This window comes from Cygnus atratus, chromosome 17 (assembly GCF_013377495.2).
Source record: "Cygnus atratus isolate AKBS03 ecotype Queensland, Australia chromosome 17, CAtr_DNAZoo_HiC_assembly, whole genome shotgun sequence".
Lineage (NCBI taxonomy): Eukaryota > Metazoa > Chordata > Aves > Anseriformes > Anatidae > Cygnus > Cygnus atratus.
Window position 1 is genome coordinate 10,335,147 of NC_066378.1, and position 20,830 is coordinate 10,355,976.

At 38.8% G+C, this 20,830-nt stretch overlaps 1 protein-coding gene across 1 annotated transcript in view; it reads left to right on the top strand.

The window, feature by feature from the left end:
- Positions 1-20,830, top strand: part of TMEM132D (transmembrane protein 132D) — a 192,208-nt gene that overhangs the window by 143,405 nt on the left and 27,973 nt on the right. Inside the window, exon 5 of the mRNA XM_050714282.1 lies at positions 10,260-10,403. Within this exon, the coding sequence (XP_050570239.1) occupies positions 10,260-10,403 (144 nt within the window). The remainder of the gene's footprint in view (positions 1-10,259; positions 10,404-20,830) is intronic.

Consider the following 20,830-nt stretch of genomic DNA (forward strand, 5'->3'; position numbering starts at 1 on the left):
TGATAGATGGGGCAGGGTTCCCCGGCCGTGTTCCTTAATATTCCCTTTACACCACCGAGTGCACAGGGGTTAGCACTGTCTGGAAGAGGGAAAGAGTTGATGTGCAGCTCAGAACACAGCCTCAGAATGACAGCAGCAAGCGATGAAAGAAAGAGAATAAAAAAAGCGCATTAGACAAGGCCTGCAATTTGTTTTGGTATTTTTAATGCTTCCCTCCATGAAAGCAGAGCTCTTTCAATCAGTTTGACCCCTGTCATTCTGGCTCTGCTACACATCGCACCAAATATTTACTCTGCTAAATTGCATTGCTAGAGTCTCATTGGCATCTTGTCTTTGAAGTGATATCCTAGAGCTTTCATTTTGTTGCTGGAAATCCCTACATCATATCCCATCGTCTGCCCCTTACAGAGCTCCAAACCCCTGCAGGCACCAAACCTCCGTGTTAGGCTTCTTAACTGCAGGCCCGAGAATCAAAAGAGCCTTCATGCTGGCACATCAATCCGGGAGCCGAGATACTGACCCCATGTGTGAAATTTTGATTGGTTTTAGCTTATTTTGCATGACATGTCCCTACCAGTCTCCCCAGTCTCAGCGATTCAGCAGCATCAGACACAGTGTATTCGTGTACTTTAGGCCAGTTCTCCCAGCTCTGCTCTTCTGAAAGGTCTTCCTTTGACAATCAGACATGCCTTTCCCTCCTGCAATGATGTCTGGAAGTGCTGACAGCCTGCTTAGGGAAAGCAAGGAAGAAACGCTCACCAAGTTCGCTTGCTTTTTGAGCAAACCTTGTTTATTATCAGCTAAAGCAGTCTGTCTAGAGACCAAATCAAGTATGCACACGCAGCTTCATGGAGTTACAGTTTGGAGCTTGTGAATTAATTAGCAATTTTTCTGAAGAACCACAGCCTGACAATTCACAGCTACAATTCGTAGCTGTTTGACTTTGATAAACAGACAACGTACACAACAGCTTCCTAGGACTATGGTAGCCTACTTAGCGCTGCAAAGCACCGAAAACCAAAGTAGGACTTGCCAAAAGTAAGGTAACACAATTCCTAAATGCTAGACATTAAAGCAGTAAAGGGACTTCGACATTTTAAACAAATTAAAATTTTTATTTATTCTGTGGATGGAAAAAAAGTGAACTCCTATAGGAGGATTTGCCCCTCAGCTACCTAGTATGAAAGAGATCCAGCACAGCTTGGGCAGCTTACTGGTACCATTACGAACTGTGCCATTCCTAAATAGTAGCTGGGCAGTTAATATGAGTACCAAAAATGGAGGCAACGTATCCTGTCATTCATATTTTGTTCTCACATTCATCATGTGTGCTTGCCATATCTCTACTTCAAGAAAACTGTTGCCTTTGTTAGTTGGTTCAACAGCTAGGCCTTGGATCTGAACTGTGGAGTGGATGCTGCATAAGTACAAAAAACAGAGGATCCCTGTTTTGAGGCAATTGCAATCTAGATATGTGAGACCAACAAGGATAAGGAAAAGGGAGGTAAAAGGCATTTTCCTCTTCCTCAGAGCGAAACGATTTATTTAGTTATTTATTTTCCCCATCACGTAATTGTGTAGGACTGCATCCTGCAATAATAGCCAGTGTCCACATAGCAGGATTGCCTCGCTGTAATACGCAAATGTGAAGCATGGGAATTTACCAGCCTGAACAGCAGCTCAGCAGCTTTAGTTCACCGAGGCAGATATGGTAGCACTTGGATTTTCCTTCTGACTAAGATACATCTCTTTCTTTCCTGAGCTTTTTACTGAACGTGGCAGGCTGTGCAATGAGAGACCTCTCACTGCTGGTCATCTTATTAATGATCCCACTTTTCCTTTGTAACATTTAGCTGTTATTTTACTCCTTATTTACTACACACAGCACTGTCATATATTTAGCTTTTCTTTTACTGCTCAAATATAACTTAGCAGTGATAGATTATACAGAGATTAAAGTTCTTTAGTAAGAACATAAAATATCTAAAAGGCTTTGCAAAAGTTAACTCTTAGATTAAATATGATTATGATTTTTTCCTGAGAGCCTTTTGTGTGGCAGCAGGAGTGACAGACAGCCTGTGTGTCCCATGTTGCATTTTTCCCTACAGCACCAACCAGACATTGGCTGTCCTCTCTCTTTACCTGGGAAATTGTGCTTGCTGTGCTTTATATTTATATGCAGCTTTGTTTCACTGCTCATTCTCACCAAATCTTTTCACTCCTTCCTAGAGCAGAACTTCCTCTGTATCCCCCATGACCATGTTCCAATGCAGTAATGCTCTAAGCTTCAAGAAACATAACATTTTGAGGACTTCAAAATCGAATAGTTTGAAGAGTAAATATCTCAGTTGACATATGTGTTGTATGTCTGTTGTGTTTTTCGTGAAATCCCACCGTGGAACTGCAGCCTCTAAGCCAAATTCACTTTGAGATAAGCAAATATCAGTAAGTTGGCTTCAGATGAGATGCACCAGCTGGAAAGACCAATAAATTGGCCCTGCATCTTTGTCGAGTTACTTCCATACCTTGGTCAGGCTGCAGACTAATTTCTGGTGCTCTGTCAGATTTTCATGGTGATTCTTGGAAACCTGCCAGCTGGGTTTCATGTGGGACCTTTTTGGTCCATCAGTATTCGACTGAACTTCAAAGAGAACTGTTTGCTCTTCCTGGACTTTCTGAGCTGTTCTTGCAGTTTTATTCTCATTCCTCAGTGCATGGGCTCTGTGTGGTGTCTCCTGGACTGAAATATCCCAACTAGTGCAATTTTTCAGGAGTAAGGGCTTCTAAAAAAAATATGATATTTAGCCTGTAGTATAAGTGGCTTGGCATCTGCAAATCATTTAAAAGGTGGTGATTGATCCTCAAAAAAAAAAAAAAAAAACCCTAGTAGAGAGGTGGCTGAATATCATCATTTATTATTAGCAACCTTTGCAGAATCTGGATAGCAGACTCTTGTGATTTTGATATGTTATTGATTCCCTCAGTATTTAAAGGAATAATTTTTTTCAAACTACTACAAATACATGGTACTGTGAAAATGGAAATATAATTAGCCATGTGGTTTATATTAGATTTGGTTCATATTAATTCAGTGCTAATATTGTTTAGTAAGAATATATTAGTTTAACTCATTATTTTAGTTTAGACTTTCAGCTGAGATGGCAATTTAAAAGCATATTTTTAGTTTACAAGTCTGTTGAGGGTTGTGTTATAAAAAAGGGTACCAGGGTTGGAAATTATTTTCGTGTTCGGAATATCTTTTTGTGCATGATTAGTGTGTGGCCACTGTGCAGGTGTGGGGGTGTGCATTAGTCTTACAATTCAGCTCTTGCTCCATTTTGCATACGTTTTGGCTTGTAAATGGAGAGGTTCACTTCAGAATAAGATGTATCAATATAAGAGATCTTTTTTATGCATCATATATTTTAACGCCAGTAGCCTCCCCTTGCCTTTGCAGGAGTCTTCGTTTCCATTTATGTGCTTCCTAAAAATTGCTTTAGACTTGACCCTCAGGTTCTTCCCTGAAATTTAAAATGGTATCAGTGTCATCTCTCTGAACAGCAGCACCAGATGGCCCTGATGGTGTCCCAGGAGCTGGTTCTCATACTGCATCTTCTGCAGACTCTGTGAAGACAACAAAACACAGCAGCTCACCTATGTGACCAAAATCTTAGACGAGTCCCTTAATTGTATCCATGATCTAGGATGACAAAGCAACAAGGGTGGGAGGATTAGTCAATAAAAAGAGGTTAAGTGCATGTAATGTTTGGAAGAAAATTACTCTTGTGTTACTTCCTCTTTATACCAACAATTGTAGGCTTATTATTATATGTAAATGAGACGGGAAAAGTAATTCAGATAATCAAACATGGGATTTTGTTTGGCTTTGAAACAACTGCCAACAACCTGAAATTTGTTTGTTTGCTCAAGCTGAAGTTTCATAATATTCCCAGGCAGTGTAAACACAGCCTGGAAGTCACACCCCAGACCCATTCCCAAACCTTCCTTGTGTCTGGACTCCTGTTTGAGGAGTGGTGCAGTAAAGTGGAAAGGGAATGGATCTGGCAGGAAACCCACCCCAAAGCAACAAAAAAAGACTGATTTTCAGCCACATGCATTCTTTAATCTTTCTTACTCTATAAGCATTGATTTTGCCCCAGCGAAGAAGGTGTGAGACAGTAGCTGGAGGTGACACCCCGTGTTGCATGACAGGCTAAACTTTTCAAGGAATCACAGCCTGAAAAAAGAAAGAAAGAAGAATGTATTCAGACATTGATTCTGCCATCCAATTCTTTCTTACCAATGGTTTTGCTGTCACATTTTGCTATTAAAAAAAGATCCATTTTCCCCTCTCTAGCAGCTGTGCGGAAGACTGAGTCAGCAGGTAGATTTATCCAGAGGAGCATGCACCTGGGTTTCGGTTTATGCTCCTTTTTAACCCTGTGTCCTGATGCTAAGCCAGTCTGATTCTGGAACTGTCTTGCCTGTACAAAGTTAAAGCAGAAGCTGTTTAAGTAGCAAGTACTTAAATAAAACTTAGTTAATGCCCCCTCCTATCTCCCATTCCCAGTGACTTCAGATTTCACTCTTCACAATGAAAAATGCACACGTTAAAACAAACAACTAGTTTTGAAGTTCATGTCAGTCTTCTTATATTTTGGATTCAGGTTTCACCGTCCTCTCTTGTACCGGCAACATTGTCAACTCTTTCATTTATATTACAGGCTTCAAGAATTATTTTGTGTTGTTTCTGGCCCCAGTTCCTCTGTTGCAGCTATTTTTTTTTTTTTTTAGTGCATCCTAAAGTCTTGGAAACTAACAGGCAAATAAGGAAACCAAAGTTCTCTTTTATTTATTTCAAGCTTTCAGACCAAATACTATAATATTTTAGGACCGAACTCAAGCTGTTTGCAAGCTCAGAGCTGACAATAATGTACTACAACCAAGGAAATTTGCTTTGGAGCATTTCAGTTCCTCTGCACCACCATGTATCTAGCCCCACCAGCTGCTTCTAAAACTTGTACTTCAGCTGCCATAATCTTATCATTAAAGGTGGATTTAAGTTTTAAGAACCTATGAACAAACCTTTGTACTTGCAACCAGAAGCTGGGCGATGACTCTGCATTTAAGGTGCAAGCTCAGCTTTACTCCAGCGCCTGGTGCTAATCCAGTATAATCGAATGTTAGGTGGTGTGAACTCCCAGCAGCTCCTTCAGAGAGATGCATCTATTTGCTTTATTGTTCAGCTGCTGCTTTCTGACTTTTAAAATCCCTTCCGTGTTGTTTTTGTTTCTACCCTTGCAGTGGTAGCATGAGGAAAAAAGCTGAATTTGACCACATCCATGAGGATGTCAAGTATTTATACTTTATTGGTTTAGAAGCTTACTAAATTTAAACAGAAGTAATAACATGGCCTTAGGCTCTCTTGACAGTTATAAACTCTTCCTTGGGGGGATTTCGGTAATCAGCTTAAGAAGTTAATTAAACAGCTGTCACTTAGCTTCTTAATTCGGAGACTTGATGCTAAATAAGATTTGAAATTAGTTATGCATGACTGAAGCATGGATTCTCCGATACAAATAAGATGGCTGCTTGCTGAAGAGGAGGAAAATCTAGGCCTTAAAAAAAAATAATAAAGACAATATTTAAGGTGGTACCCTGGATTAATGCTCTAATGGCTGATTAATTTACAAAAAAAAAAAAGGCATTATGAGGAAAATGGAAGATGTTAGTGAGTGCCAAATAGAACAGATTTTCAGGCAGCTATTCATTGTGATTTGGTGGCATGCCCTGGACTTCAGGAGATTTCAATGATCACTTTGTTTTCTTCCCTACTGCAGCCTGTAGATGGCAAACCCCAAAGCCAAGATACCTATTGAAAACAGAAGAACCGTGCTCAATTTTAGAAGCTAGGCGTTTAGCCTGGAAAAAATATATTCCACTACTGTAATCAAAAATGTAACTGGAAATCTGCTGTGCTTATGGAAGATGTATTATGGTGCTGTGCTGACTTTTTAATACTTTTTTTTCCCTGTATACTGTGGTAGGACAAGTATTTTTTCTCCTGTAGGGTATGAGCTGCAGATCAGTCCAAGTTATTTCGAGGAAACATGTCTGCAGGTCTTTTCTGAAAACAAGCTAGTGCCTTGCTCAGTGCTGCTTGTAGTGTTGTGAGGCTTGTGAGGGCTAACAGAGATTCGGCATTAAACTGATGTCTTGAATCATGCTAAAATGCTTTTGGAACAGAATGCTGACAGTTACTACTAAACTTTTCTTTGTATTTTACTATTAAACAAAGTGTTCCTGTTATAAATCTAATGTGGGGCCTCAAAGCCAAGCATAAGTCAGTCATATATTTATTTATTTTAAAAGTCATTATTAATACAAACATTAGGAAATGTTGTGTACAGGGAGAGAACAAAAGGAAGAGAAAAAGAGATTTATAAAGATACTGTTGAAGTCCTTTCTTTCACCCCAGGAATTATATGGCAAAAGATATCCGAAAGGAAATTAAATTGCAGGGAAGCTACCAATTAAAACTGAAAAACTAATAGGTGTTCACTTCTGCATTTCTACTGAAATAGATGCTTACTGCATGCATCATCCAAATATGCTTCTGCTGAAGGGCTTAATATGCTCAGTTATTTAATATGAGTCTCTTCAGTAGGCTAAGAATACTCTCTCCAGAATCTTTAAAAATATTACCATTTTTGAAGATGGTGGTAATTTCAGAATAAAGTTTACCTGGTCTTCCATTTCTATTACATTAAAAAAAATGTTTTTGTGTGATTGTTATGATTCTTTCCTTTGTTTATTTTAGGGGTTCTGTGTATGGGAATTATGCTACATAATGATCAGAGAAGGATCAGCATTTTTTTAGCAGCTGCTCAGGGAATCAACTTTAAGTACTCTGAATATTTGGCTACAGCTTTGTAAAACCCATAAGTATTCCCATCTTGTAGTGCCCTGACATCATATCTCCTATAATCTATGTTAGTTATGGATAAAGAACATGAAATATTTCTTCAGAAGATTCCTTTATCACTTAAGCAGCAAAAAGTAACACTTTTAAATTAGTAACTATTTAGATTTATAGCTTTTACATGCTGAGACTCTGAACTATAAATCTCTATATAGCTAAATAAGTATCATGTTTGTTTCCTCAAAATGAAATAATTTTTATATGCTTTCACCATGGGAACATTAAGCCCTTTCTAGCCATTAAACAAATGACTGAAGAAACGTTTTACTCTTCCCCCGTTCCATAAATTGGTGTAAATGGTTATTATGCCTCTGTGTCAAAGGGAGAGATGCAAACCAGGTGCCTAAAGAGATCATCCTCCAAGTCTATACACGTGGAGATACTAAGGAATCTGCAAACAGAATATACAGCTCAGTTTCTCTGGCATAGATTTGCCCAGCTTCAGACATTGCCAGCTTGCTTTGTGCTTCTTTTACTTTGGAGAAGTATTGGGTGCATTTGTTTTCCTGGGACTGGATGAGCACTTAACTGGTAGAAAATCACCATAGACATTTCCATGCTGTGCATGGTTCTGAATGTAAATCTGGAACATGGATACAGACAAAAACTATAAAACCTTGAATATGGGATATTTGATTTTAGATAGAGACAAAACAGGAATTTTCTTCCTTATTTTAGAAGCAGGTACATGTATACTTGTCTCCTGGTATTTAAGTACTTCCTTTAAAGTCCCTGAGATTATTGCCATGATTGGTGTAAATTCAGATCTGTTGGACTGATAGCCTCAGACAGAAAGCTCTGGGACAGGACCTAAGTTACTGTGCTTCAAAGCCACCCAAGACTTTGGACTTGCAGAAATTCCCTGTGTGTTGGATGTTCTTTGCACATCCTTTTAAAAGGTAGCTGAGAAGGAACATGGGTAGTGGCAGTGGCATAGCTGATGTTTTAAGTAACTTGGTTTTGAATGTGTTTCCAGAGAGCAGCAGGTACCACCTATATTAGGATGCAGTCTGTATTCAGAATATCCAAAGCCAGGACTCAGAATTTGGAAACTTGAAAGAGATTCATGAAGCTTTTGAGAATCATTCAGTTAGTAACTCTTACCAAGGGAAATTACATTTGCCTTTGGTAAGCAGACCTCATTAATCACACTGTTTCAAAGGCTTGGTTATTAAACCTTCCTTTACTTTATAAAATAATTACAAGGGTCATACTGTAATGTACTGACTGGAGGAAGAAGGGCATTCCTGCTTGGGGGAGCAGGTATTTTCAACTTGGCACTAGGTACAAGTATCTAGGCATGTGATATGGCCTCGAATAGTCCCAATGAAATGAGATTCATGCCCAAGTGTTTGTGAGATCAGGACCTGATACTTGGATTCTGTAATTATCGTATAGTTTAATAGCACTTGTTCTGTCAAGCTGCCCCTATTTGCAGCTCAGTCAAGCCTATAGGAGAGTGGCAAAAGTATCTAAATAACCTGCATGTAGTAACTTCGCTGAAAAGCCCATATTTGAAATAAATAAAAGAACCTGGAAACTTAATTGCTGGTCTTCCTGAGATCCCAGTTGCCTGAATAATATATTCTCATCTGAGAACAAATGCACACTCAAGACAGATGGGCCTTACAGTACAGGCAGATATTCTCACCTTTCTATGAATTATAATTTCAAAATATCTGAAGGGCTTTTGTGCTGAGGGAGGGAGAGGATTTTCTTCTTAAGTTCTCTTTTTGTGAAATCCTATTTCACCCTCCCCTAAAGATCATGGTAAGAATGGGGAAACTTCAGCAAAGCAGCTATCAAAAGACCAGGAATTTTTTTTTTCATTCTTTAAATATTGCTTTGAGTCTGAATAAAGCATCTCTGTTTCTTTAAGTAATGGGAAACTGTCCTTTTGATCCATATGCTTTGGAAGAGAGAAGCCTTAGCTTCTCTTCTTTAGCCCAAGAGGCAGTAGGGGGAGTCATCATCTCCTGGTAACTTGGTTTCGATCTTTTACTTCGCTGTCTTCCACAAGTGAAATCAGGTCAGTCTCAGAGCTCATAGCGGGAGCCATTTAGATAACAAGCAGTTAGCACTTGGGGGGCTTTGGAAGCCTTTATTTCAGAAGAGACAGCTGAAATCAAGAGCTTCTTGTTCTATGGGTTAGTCCGTGATTTGAAGGCATGGTTCTGAAAAGCTTAGAGACCTTTCCAGGAATAAGCAACATTCTGCAATAAGGAGATGAAGAATTCAGGGACCAATTTGGGCTCCCTGTGTGTCATAGCGCAAGTCAGTGATATCTGCTGTGCATGACTGATGTGACACCTAAGTAACTGAGGGTGCTGTTTAGCCTTGTGTTCACATGATCAGAAATCAATGCATTTAAATTAGAAATGATAAATCAATTGGAAGGAATGCATTTTGCAATAATCCTCACAACAATGTTGTACCAGTAACACACATCACTGCAGAGTTGGTTTAATTCAGAGCCTAGACCTTCTCAGCGTCCTTCCTTTCTGAGAGACGATGGTTTTGCATGAGCCTCATTGACAGATAAAGAAACAGTTGCAAACAAGTGCTAGCCCATCATTAGCAAACAAGAGCCAAGATAAGACCTAGATAACCTGATTGGGGTCTGATTCCCTACAGTCATGTGGTGCATTAATGTGGGACCAGAATGCCAGCACTCTTAAAATAATTCCCTAAGTGGCAGAGGAGGAGAACCCAGATCTTATCTGTCATGAGAGACATTGCCACTAGCCCACTTTACAAGTTGTGAACTGGGAGACTGAAGTTGAATCTGCCAGCATTGCATCCCCAAGACCAGCCTAAAGCCTGCATTTAAGACTAGAGTGGCTTCTGTGCATGGCCATCCCGAGCATCCAATGAAATGGAAACATTTTGTGGGTAGAAAAGCCAGACTTAAGCCAGATTATTTTTATGTGATCAGCATTGTCATTAGTGAGCTCAGGGTGGAGGCTTCAGCATAGCTAGATGCAAGAGACATCTTGTTAATGCCGTGCAGCATCACTCCTTGGGTGTTAGGATGTTCGGAGGCTTGATGAGCAGTCATGAAAGAGCAATTAGAGTATGACAGATGTGTTACCAGCCCTCAATCAGAACTGGAAGCTTGGTTCCAGGATTAAAGGGAGGAACTTTGTCCCTTCTGCCTACTGTGCTTGGGATAATTCTTAAAATAGACATTAGAAATTAATGTAAAGCTGAATCTAGGTGGTATTAATGAAGTAATAGCGAAATATACTAACCAAAAGGGCTTTTTTTGGTCTCTTAGGAAGCAGAGATCCTGAATACAGCTATTCTCACTGGGAAAACAGTGGCTGTCCCTGTCAAAGTGATCTCTGTGGAAGATGATGGGACTGTGACTGATCTTCTGGAATCTGTGGAGTGCAGATCATCAGATGAAGATGTCATTAAGGTAGGCCCATACTGCTTCATTGCACAAAGGGAGAGGCCCTACAAAACAGTGATGTTCTCTAATGTGACAAGTTCTTTTTCCTTCCTAACTGTTCTGCTGCTGAGAAACAAGGGTTTATTATCTATGTACAGCAGAGCAATAAAACAAACAGAAAATCGCATATATTGTATCTTGCATGTCAAATACTTAGAACTGTTTGTCACTTCCCACATTTGAAGTATTTTCAGAGCTCACTCTACCTCTGCCTTTTACTTTTCAGCTATATGGGCTCTGTGGGGGTCAGGAAGGTTTGCAGATCTTCTAGAGTAGGAAATAATTCCTCTGAAGTTAGTTTGCTACATTGGAACAGGAGTTGTGTGACTCAAAGTTCAGGTCTCTTCTTAGTACTGACCCAGTAGTGTATTGCAAACATTAGGTTTAAATTTGGAATTTTCTTTGGTCACAACTGCTAACTAGAGGGTATCACAAAAAATATGTTGCCCACCAGTCATGGACTGGGAATTACTTGGTAAGAAACTTGACCAGTCCATTTACTCTGAACAACAGCTAAACTTCTTTCAAGACACGTGACAGGAGATAATGTAAGGCTACTGCTAGCTTTTATTCACAGTTTGTACTTCCTACCCAGTGGTGAGGAGAGAGCCTGCAGGAAGCTTTCTAAGCCACCATTTTACTACTGAAATCTCAGGGTCAGGTTGTACCCTCAAGGCATTTGCTGCTTCATGAAGACTTTCAGCTTGTACCAGTAAACACTAAAAGCTTTTAAGAAGCCCTGCATATTCTGCTCAATTTGGTTAATGGTTCACACACATTAATGGTAGAGGAAGACATGGTCAGCCATGGAGATACAGTAGAAAGGATTCCAGCATGGTGACAGAAACATTGGCTCATCTGCACCAGCTTTTATGTTTTCGCAGACATCCGTGACTGTCAAATGAGAAGACAAAATGAGAGACACAGTTACAAATAAAAGTTAAAATTGATTTTTTTTAACATAACCAGCCTGTCACAAAATGATTTGAAATACTACGGGCAACCCCTTCAGCTGCTGGAAATCACTGTTATCCCATTAACTTTTGTGAACTGCACCATATTGAGGACTTGGCCTTTGTGAAATTTGCCTTAGCCTAAAGCTGACTGGAATGCTAAGCTTTCTCCTTCTTACATTAGTTCATTTTAATTTAGATTCGAATGGCTAAGGGTATTGCTAATTCCGAAGCAAGGCTCTCTGGGCCCCATTAGCCAAAAAAACTCTTTCTGTGGAGCTTTTTTTGCCTGTAAAGGAAAAGAAGAATGTAGGTGCTTGTTTGTTACTGTCATATGGGAGAACTGATGAAAGTTTGAGAAATAACATTATGTCAGAGAGGGAATGACAACCTGGAGCAGGGTAATTGAAGAATAGAGCTGGGTATGGGTTTAAATGATCTTTCTTGTACTATCTCTAAACATATTTAACTTTTTGCCATGTCAACATTCATTGGACTTGTTTTAAGCAATTTCTTTATGATAATTTTTCATACACAAGATGAGTCCATGCAATTGAGAAGTCCACCTTTTTTTGTGTTTCCATTTTAGAATCTACTCAGGTCTTCTGGTCTAAATAGCCACCTATACTGATATTTTCTGACTAAATGTGTCTTTCTGGCTGTCTTAATCCAAATGTCCTTCTTGCTTTCATGAAGCCCTTTAGAATCTGGTAAATCTGCCAGATAAAGCAAACTGATGAACTGAGTCTAGATTTAAAAACAGGAAGAAATCATTTGGTTTTCTTGCCTTGTGTTGTGGAAGCTAATGAACTAAGTCTTCACTCACATTAATTAATTAACTTTTCATTTTATTCAGAGTGTTGGAAAAAATAATTTGAAAGCAAGTATATGATTTGGAAGATATTTGAAGCATCAATTTTGTTTTCCAAAGTTCTAGTTTATCAAAATGTTTTGGCATACTCATTGGGTATTTGTGAAATGGTTTTGGCTGATGTAAATCTGCAACAGTTTGTAGTATATATGTTTGGCTCTTACCCTGGCAAAGAGCTTAATGTGGTAGCACTTCTTATGTATATGTCTATCATCAGTTGTAAATACGTGAATATACCAATAAAGGTTTCTGTGCTTCCTGTTATTCATATATACCATTGCACAATGATGCTAATGATAGGAAAAAATAGGAAATAGGAAATCTAGTCAGGGATCAAGGTGTTCTGGGCTTCTGCAAACGTCCCACTAGAGTTCACTCCTCTGCAGTAGAAAGGCAGATTTCAGCAGCCTTAAAATGAGTCACCAGTTTAAAGTGAGTTTTTAATTGAAAATGCCTCTCTGAGTTTTCAGTTTACCTGCTCTGTTTCAGACCAAGTCTTATTCACAGACATCTTATGTAATGAAGACAAAGTTATATAATTAGTGGCCAGCCTTCAGCATGCAACAGTAATTAGAGTTTCTGTTCTCTGGGCATTGGAGTGGTGAATATAAAATGGAAGAAAATGTCTGCTTTAAATGCCAATTGAAATATAAAGTTTAAGATTACATTTCTAATATCTTCACTGTTGTTGTTTTTCCATGGACCTGTCGTGTAATATCTTTTATTCCTATTTTTTGTGTGTTGATTAATGATGAATTTAAACTCATTTTCCCTGCTCAATGTTGGTATCCTCATTTGACTTTTGGTTCCAGCAGCCGCATTTATTCCTCACTTTTTTCACTGGGGACTTCAAAGTACTCTAGAGATCCAGACCAAATTCTGCACTGACTTTTTGTCTGCCAAACTGCATCTACTTGAACTTGGTTAAATAAGTCAGGACAGAATTTAGTCCATTAAAACAATATCATTAATGACAAATGATGTCTGAAATGATTTAGCCCACAGTGACAGAGTAACCATGCCAAAAAGTGGAGGCAAGGTATAGATTCTGTTTCACAAATGAGCAATATGAAACACAGAAAAATTTCAAAGTGCTATAATGAAGTTTTGACCATTGAAGTAGATGGTAAAACTTGTTCTGATCTCATGGGAATGAAAGAGGTTAGTGATCAGATATTTTTTTTTTGTTGAGTTGTTCCTGTGGATCAAAATCTCAATGTAATTTAAATCAAGACTGAGGAGAGGAAATAGAAAAAATCAACATGTTCTAATCTTTCATTTTGAAAGGCATTTCCATTTCAAAATGTCCCTTTTTTTTAGCCTTACCAAAGCATAGATGTCTCAAAAGCATCACTTTCCAATGCTCTGTTTTCATTTTTTTCATTTGATGAGTTAATTGAAAATCTGCATTTCAGTTGCCTTGAAATGAAAACTCTTTGAAATTCATTTTGTTTGATCAATTAACCAAAAATTCCAATATATTCTCAGCTCTGTCCAGAAGCTACTTGCCAGAAATCACATAGTGAATGGTGCCAGCACTGGGAACAGGATACAGTTTCTCTGGCCCTTTCTTATGCTACACTGTGTATTTTGTGGAGGATTGCGTTCAAAATCTGTATGTTATCCAAAATTGTGTGCTTTTCTAACAGAACTCCTTAGCTTTTTACCTTCTAGAGCATCTTGTATTTTACTTAGATCTCAGATAAGGATGTGAACGGGAGGTGAGATGTGTTAACTTACATCTGTATTACAGGCAGACTCCCAGGTGCAGAAGGAGTGAAAGGAGATTCCTTACTACTGATACCCTTTGCCCAACCTGGGGCTTACCACAGAGCCACGGGGCTGCGTACCAAGTGCAGAGGCTGTGCAAGAACCTGTGGCATGACCTCTCTCTCTGAATTCCCATTTCCCAAAGCAGCAGCTCTACAACCGGTTCTGGTCGTGGGGTGTTTGCCTAGAGTTTGTGCCTGTCCTCTGCAGAGTCCAGTCTGCCTCGCCCTGCGTGAGGAGGGAAGCTGTGATGTTTCCTTCCTCCTGTGCTGTTTGTCAGCTGGCTGCAGAGATGCAAAGCCAGACTGTTCCAGCCACAGCTCCATGGTTGGAAGTTACACCGAGCAATGCCTTAATAGCTGCTTTGTTCTGTTCACTTTGGACTGTATTAGAGGGGGTAACAATGCACTCAGCTGTTTGTAAAATATTACTGCAGACAAAGGAATCTTCCAGTAACACTTAGTCTGGTTTTATCAGCAACAAAATAACTTCTTTCTAGCCAAGTGATAGACTTTACAAAAACTGAAGTATCAGAGCATCTAAAATAGCCTGAAGCAAACAGTGTTTTAAAACATTAAACTTTTAGCAGCTGTTTCTCTTCTTCCTTACTCTGGTACACTTCAGGGGAAAGTTGAATTCTTTTAAAGTTGCTGGAATGACAGAGTATAAAATCAAAGGGAGAAGATAATCGGGTCCAGGATTTTATCTGCTCCTTAGGTTAGCGTTGGCAGTTCTAGTGCTGCTGCTTTTAGCAGTCATATCGCTAGTGGCAGTCCATTTGATACTCCTTTTGCAATGCATTCTTGGATGCATGTGATTACACAAGTTTTCAGTTGCAGCTTTCAAATGGAAAAGATAACCATCATGGCTGCAGATCAAGGCATGAGCCCCAGAAACAGAGGTACTGCAAAGATACACAAAAATTTAAAAACAAGGGTGTGAAGAATCCCAATTTACCTATTATCTCACAAGTTTAAGCCATGTTATGAGTAATTTGAGATGCATGTTATGGCTTGATTGAGTCTAACAGCTCACGCAGTCAAATGGAGGAAGCCAAGTATTCACCCTGGCCTGGTGCTTGCTCCTAGGGGGAGGAGAGGGACAGGAGGAGGAAAATGTAACCTGCAGTGGAGGCAAAGCAGGTGACAGAGAGTAGTAAAGAAGAGCAAACCCCTGTTTCAGAAGCCGTTATCTATTAAACTAGTTAACCACAGTGTGTAAGATTCAGGAGAGGTTGTCATATGGGTTTTGATCACTGAGGGTTCAGAGCACCCAAGTGGAAGTGAAAAGCAGATGTGGTCAACATAGTTTCTAGAATGATATCAAAGAAAATACTTTCCCATTAGCAAATGGGATTTTTTTAGATTGAACACTTGCATAGAATACGGTCATGAAGGGCTGAATTTTGTAATGGGAAAATAAATCTCTGCCTTGGGGGTTGGGTGAAGATCAAGTTCAATCTGCCATGGTTTTCCACAATATAACGCGGTTTCTCACCAGCTGAAGTGCCTTATTCCATTCCAAACAACTTTGATCTGCCTTGAAACAAACATTTGATTTAAGTCTGCAAATGGATGTTTTTATTTTCTGCAATGTCTAAACATTTCATTTTGACAGAAAATGATGAAATCATGTCCTGTCATTTCAGCTCAATTTCATTATTCCTGACATCAGAATCTTTCTGAACTTTTCAACTTAGGATGAAGCAACTATAAGAAAGAAAATACTTTTTCTGATCTGCTTTGGTAATCAGGATATAGGAAAAACTAAGGAACATGCAGTATTAAAAATAAAAGTTGCAATAATAACTGTTGAGTTCAGTCCATGTGCTGTTAATATTGGTTTTAAAAGGAGCAGAAACAATTTTAATATCTCTCTGGTATGAAGAGTAGGCATGGTAAAGATGAGTTCTGAACGTAAAAGTAATGTAACTGTCCCATGTCTCCCAGGAACTGGGATATAAATGAAAGCTAAACTGGAGCATCCAATAGCACCTGGCTCCAAAACAGAAACTTGCATTAATCATTAAAACTTGTGATTTTTTTTTCTCTCAAAAAAGTTCCCTTTAGCTTTAAAGCTTTTGTGTTCTTCAGTTCCAGTGGCCGCCTGCCACTTTCTTTTAGATGTGGTATTTACAGCTCTTTGTGCCTCTAAGCCATCCTCCAGATCATGACACAAATCTGTGTTGCTTTATTACTACCTAGTAAAAAGTTACAATATGCCATATAAGTTATTGTCTTCTCAGCCCAATTTAGGATTTTTCTGGACATATCATATACGTCATAGCCACTAAATGACTTTGCTTTTGTTTATCATTTGTAGGAGTGTACAGTTATTATATTATCTATAGGAAGGATTGGTCTTATTAAAATAAAAAGATTTTTGACAAGATATCTTCAGCTGTTTTAAGTATGTTTAGATCCCCCTGACTGTATCAGCACTGTATCGATTAATATTAGCTGAAGATTTGGTTGGTAATCTGGAGTTAGTAGAGAAGCTACTGATAAGATCTGAAACATGAATCACCATCAATATTAGATATGGGATCCTTGGAGGACTCCTAGACTTAGAGAGTATTGGAAGAACACGGTGCTTTTTTAGGATGTACCTATATGAAAGATAAAAGAGTCTATCTATGCTAGGTAGGCTAAGAGGTCAAACGGACATAATGAGCTCAGGACTTGTAATCATGTCTACTCCTTTCTTCTTCATAGGTAATAAAGAAAGGAAGTATGCTCTAGTGGGCCCACTGGGCCGGGATTTTAAGCAGTACATATTCTAATAAGAGCTCAATCTGCACACATTGTGAGACTTGATTTTCATTTCATTTGCCTATGCCTTAATAAGATTAGATAACAATTGGAGAACCCATTGGATGTGTTTTCAGATTCTGCATTGGATTTATCTGGTTATAGTGGAGTTTCTGGCATATGCTTTCAGCTGTGACATCGGTGTGCTATTGTGATCTTTGCCAAGTCATTTATTTGATTTGTCTTTGCATACGCACTTACAAAAGATGAATAATGGTTCTGAATTACCTTGAGAGGTAAAGAGTATTAATACTAAATCCTTGAAAAGTGCTTTGAGATCTTTGCATAAAATGGATAATCTAAGCATCATTATTATGATTGTTAATAATATATATACCCTTAACTAGGACAGAGCATAGGCTCTTTAGGAAGCGCTCCTGTTAAATTTAACTTACTCACAGCATATAAAAATGAGTGTCATGATACAGTATGAGTGGCTGAGTAAGGATTTAGAAATATTTTCAGATTTCTTATGTAACAAAGTATGTGCAGGTCTGCTGACAGATTTCTTCCCTTTTATCCAGTATCTGGACCATTTTGCATTACTTTCTAGGACCTCTTTGAGGCAAGCATGTAACTCTCTTTGCCTGAAACTTAACAGGTAAGGACTTTGTACACCAATTTGTCACTTTCCAGAGATGTTTTTGGTGTGGAATAATCCAATAACGATAATTTAAAAATCTATCCTTAAGTACCTCAGAAGCAGTATGTTTTGGAGGCAGGTGCTTTTTGGTTGTTTCATTTTGTCAAGTGCAGTGTATGTAGTCTTGGCTTGCACTCTCAGCTCTTCCCTAGTTTTCCATTCTGACATTTGGCTACCCCCTTGTTCTCTTTGCCGTTATTTATAAAATCAATATAGTGCTTCTGAAGGATTTCCAGGAGCATGAGAAGGTAAACATGTAAAGTATATCTGAAAACTACTTTCAGATGTCAGAATACAAGGGGTTATCTGAGTCCGGTTTATTTTAGTAAAAAATTATCTGTAATAGGATCATGCTTCACACATGTGAGAGGATCTGGTCTCTTCCTAGAATAAGGAAGATTGTGGCATGGGTGTTGTATTTGTATGATACTTTAGTGCTATTATTTTTCTCACATCAGCTACCCATGGAAATGCTGAATAACTTTCCCATTTCAGCTGTATTTTGCAATACTGCCTTGTTTAACTGATTGTTGGATGATAAACTTCCTTTTTAAAGCTATTTAGGCATTCAAATCCTACTAATTTAACTGGGAATTAGAAACATAAACACCTACCAAAACTGGTCTCAGTGGCTATTCATTTTTTGTTAAAGTATAACCATGCGTTTAGAGCAGGTGGGATATTAGAGAAAGCTGACATTTTCTCCCAACTTTTATAATCTCTTCCATATAGTAACTGTTAAAAATAAGCTGATTACTTGTGTGCAGGCAATTATTTTGCAACTGTAAATGATTTTGTTTGAGTAAATTTAGGGTATCCTCTTTAGACTTCTGGCTTTGGGTGCATTCAGCAATTTCTTTTTGCATTTTTGAGCATGTAAAAACACTGTTGTAGTGTTTGAGATTTTGTGCAGACCTGGAGCTGATACTGAAAATGAAATCTATGAACACGACGTTCCATTACATGCTCCACTTCATTCTAGTAAACACCAGAGAAAGAGAAATGAAACTTCAGTAATGAAGGAAAGTATCATTTGCCTGGTGACTGGCCATCTAAAGGCACAAAGGATGTGTACCAAACTACATTTTAAGCATAGTTTTTAAGGGTTAGATTAATTATACTTGACTATCACTCAAAAAATATATAAAAATAATAATACTTCAATCTCACAGGCATATACAATTTCTACAAGCTATTAGATCTCATCTCTGCCACTGAAAATCCAGTTAACCTAGTGTAGTTTGGGGGATTGCTCTAGACGTTATTTGATGAACAGAAGAGAAAGTCTACTACTTACAGAGAACAATTTCTGTGTCTACATACAGCTCTCGCCATCACTGGATGGTTTAGTTTGGCATGAGCTTAATGCTGAAACCAAAGATCAGCCAGAGACAGTTTTAGCTGTTTCAGTGCCACAACCCATGTTTCCATGAAAGTTCTTCACACATTTTGATGGTGCTGAGCTGAGTTTCAAGCTTGTAACAAATCTTGAAGGCAGCTTTTTCCCTAGGGCTGAGAATTTCCTCACAAGGATTTCACACAGGCCTGTAGACGGAATAGGAAACAGCCCCTCTGGCAATACTGTAGAATATACTATACTAATTTCTGAAGACACCTTGACAAGTAGTTTTCCAAATTGTTCCCTTTGTTGCCAGGTTAAAAAATGTGTGTGTCTAATCTCATCTCCTACTCTGCCTCTCCTTAGTAGATTCAGCTGGGCTACATTCATTGATATTTATTTCTTTGGAGCTCAGGCTGCTGGGAAAGCATACATAGGTATGTAACTGCATCCTGCATTTTTTAGTATCCATATCTAACTGTTATCATTCGATCTCCAGCAGGGCTAATTGCTGATAAGGGTTTTTGTCATTGGTTGGTTGGTTTGTTGCTGTTGAGGTTCAGAGAAAACTGAGCACATAAAATGAGATGTTAAAATTAAATGTGATAAAGTGTACCCAACACAGGAAAAATGTAGAAAAGACGACACAGAAATTACTAGGGCGCATGAATGAAGATGATCCCAGAAGCACATTAACTGAGAGAGGATTTCCTTTGCTCAACAGCACAGGAAGCAAATAAAGAAATAATGTGTTATTGTGCTGGGGGGAGAGGGTTTATCCACAGTGGAAGGGTCTCTTTCCCACACCGTCACCAGCAAAAGATGAGTCATCTGCTTTACACACAATCAAGGGTGAAATGCTCAGCTGTTTACGAACTTCTAGTTTAAAAAATTATGTTAGTCAGATACTTTTGCCAGAGGTCGGTATAATATGTCAAGACAATGACAATCCTTCAGGGCCATAAACTACCCCATGTTTTGCAATGGATATCCCTGGGTTTAGTAATAATTGTCTTTGTCTAGTCTGTCATTTTCTCTAGTTTTTGTTTAGTGAAGTGATCCAAGGAAGAGTTAGAAAAACAACCGGATTGTAAGACTGAGGTTTTCTCTGTGATTTAAGGTCACTGAGCTTGCATAGTCTAATGGGAGTTGAGCACGCAGTTCAGGTTTCACTGGAAAATATAATGCAAGAGATCAGTTCAGGTGTGTGTTCAAGATGAAATCTATACTTCTCCCTGGCAAAGTCTGGCAGCAAGCAGAAGATGTCCCGCCAACCCAACAGCAGAAAAACTTTCTTCCACCAGCCAGCTGCATTAAGTATAGGATGGTCTGCTGAATCCTCATGTGCGTTATATTGTTATAATTACATTTTCCTTTTGAAAAGGCTTAAGATGCAAAATCCTGTTCAGCCAGAGCTGGTGTCTGCAGCACACAGGATGGAGTTAGGAGAGACACTTTAATCTTTTCTTCAGCCTGGTCCCTGTGTGGACTAGTTTGCTGTTATCAGATTTCATGGGTGCTTCAGGGCTGCCCTAAGGTTTTAATGAGTTTTAATAAGCTAAACGTTAACAAGACTATTACTCAAGCAGACTTTACTGGAACTTGGCATTTTTTCTCTTCCTGGGAACACCCCCAAAGTTCTTTTGTCAAAAGATGACACTGCAGTGACCACTCTAGTTATTTATAAGTTAAAAAGCCTCACATGTTTTCTTTGGTCTTTATAGCATGGCTGGATGAATGCAGGTGGGCCAGAGCTGTGGGACCAAGAGTGACCTGAACATATCTTTGAGGGCTGGGATACTCCTTGCTCATCAAAGAAGGGAAATATGGGGAAAAAATGTTGAACGTAATGTGATTCTGCCTGCACTAGTATCATCATAAAACAGAGGCAAACTACTGAGAGTGATTCTGTTACAAGGGTAGAAAAAGGAATAAAATAAATGCAGTTTCCTGGGGTATGGGGCACCACCATGATCTCCTACTGGCTAATTGTCTATTCAGCTAAACA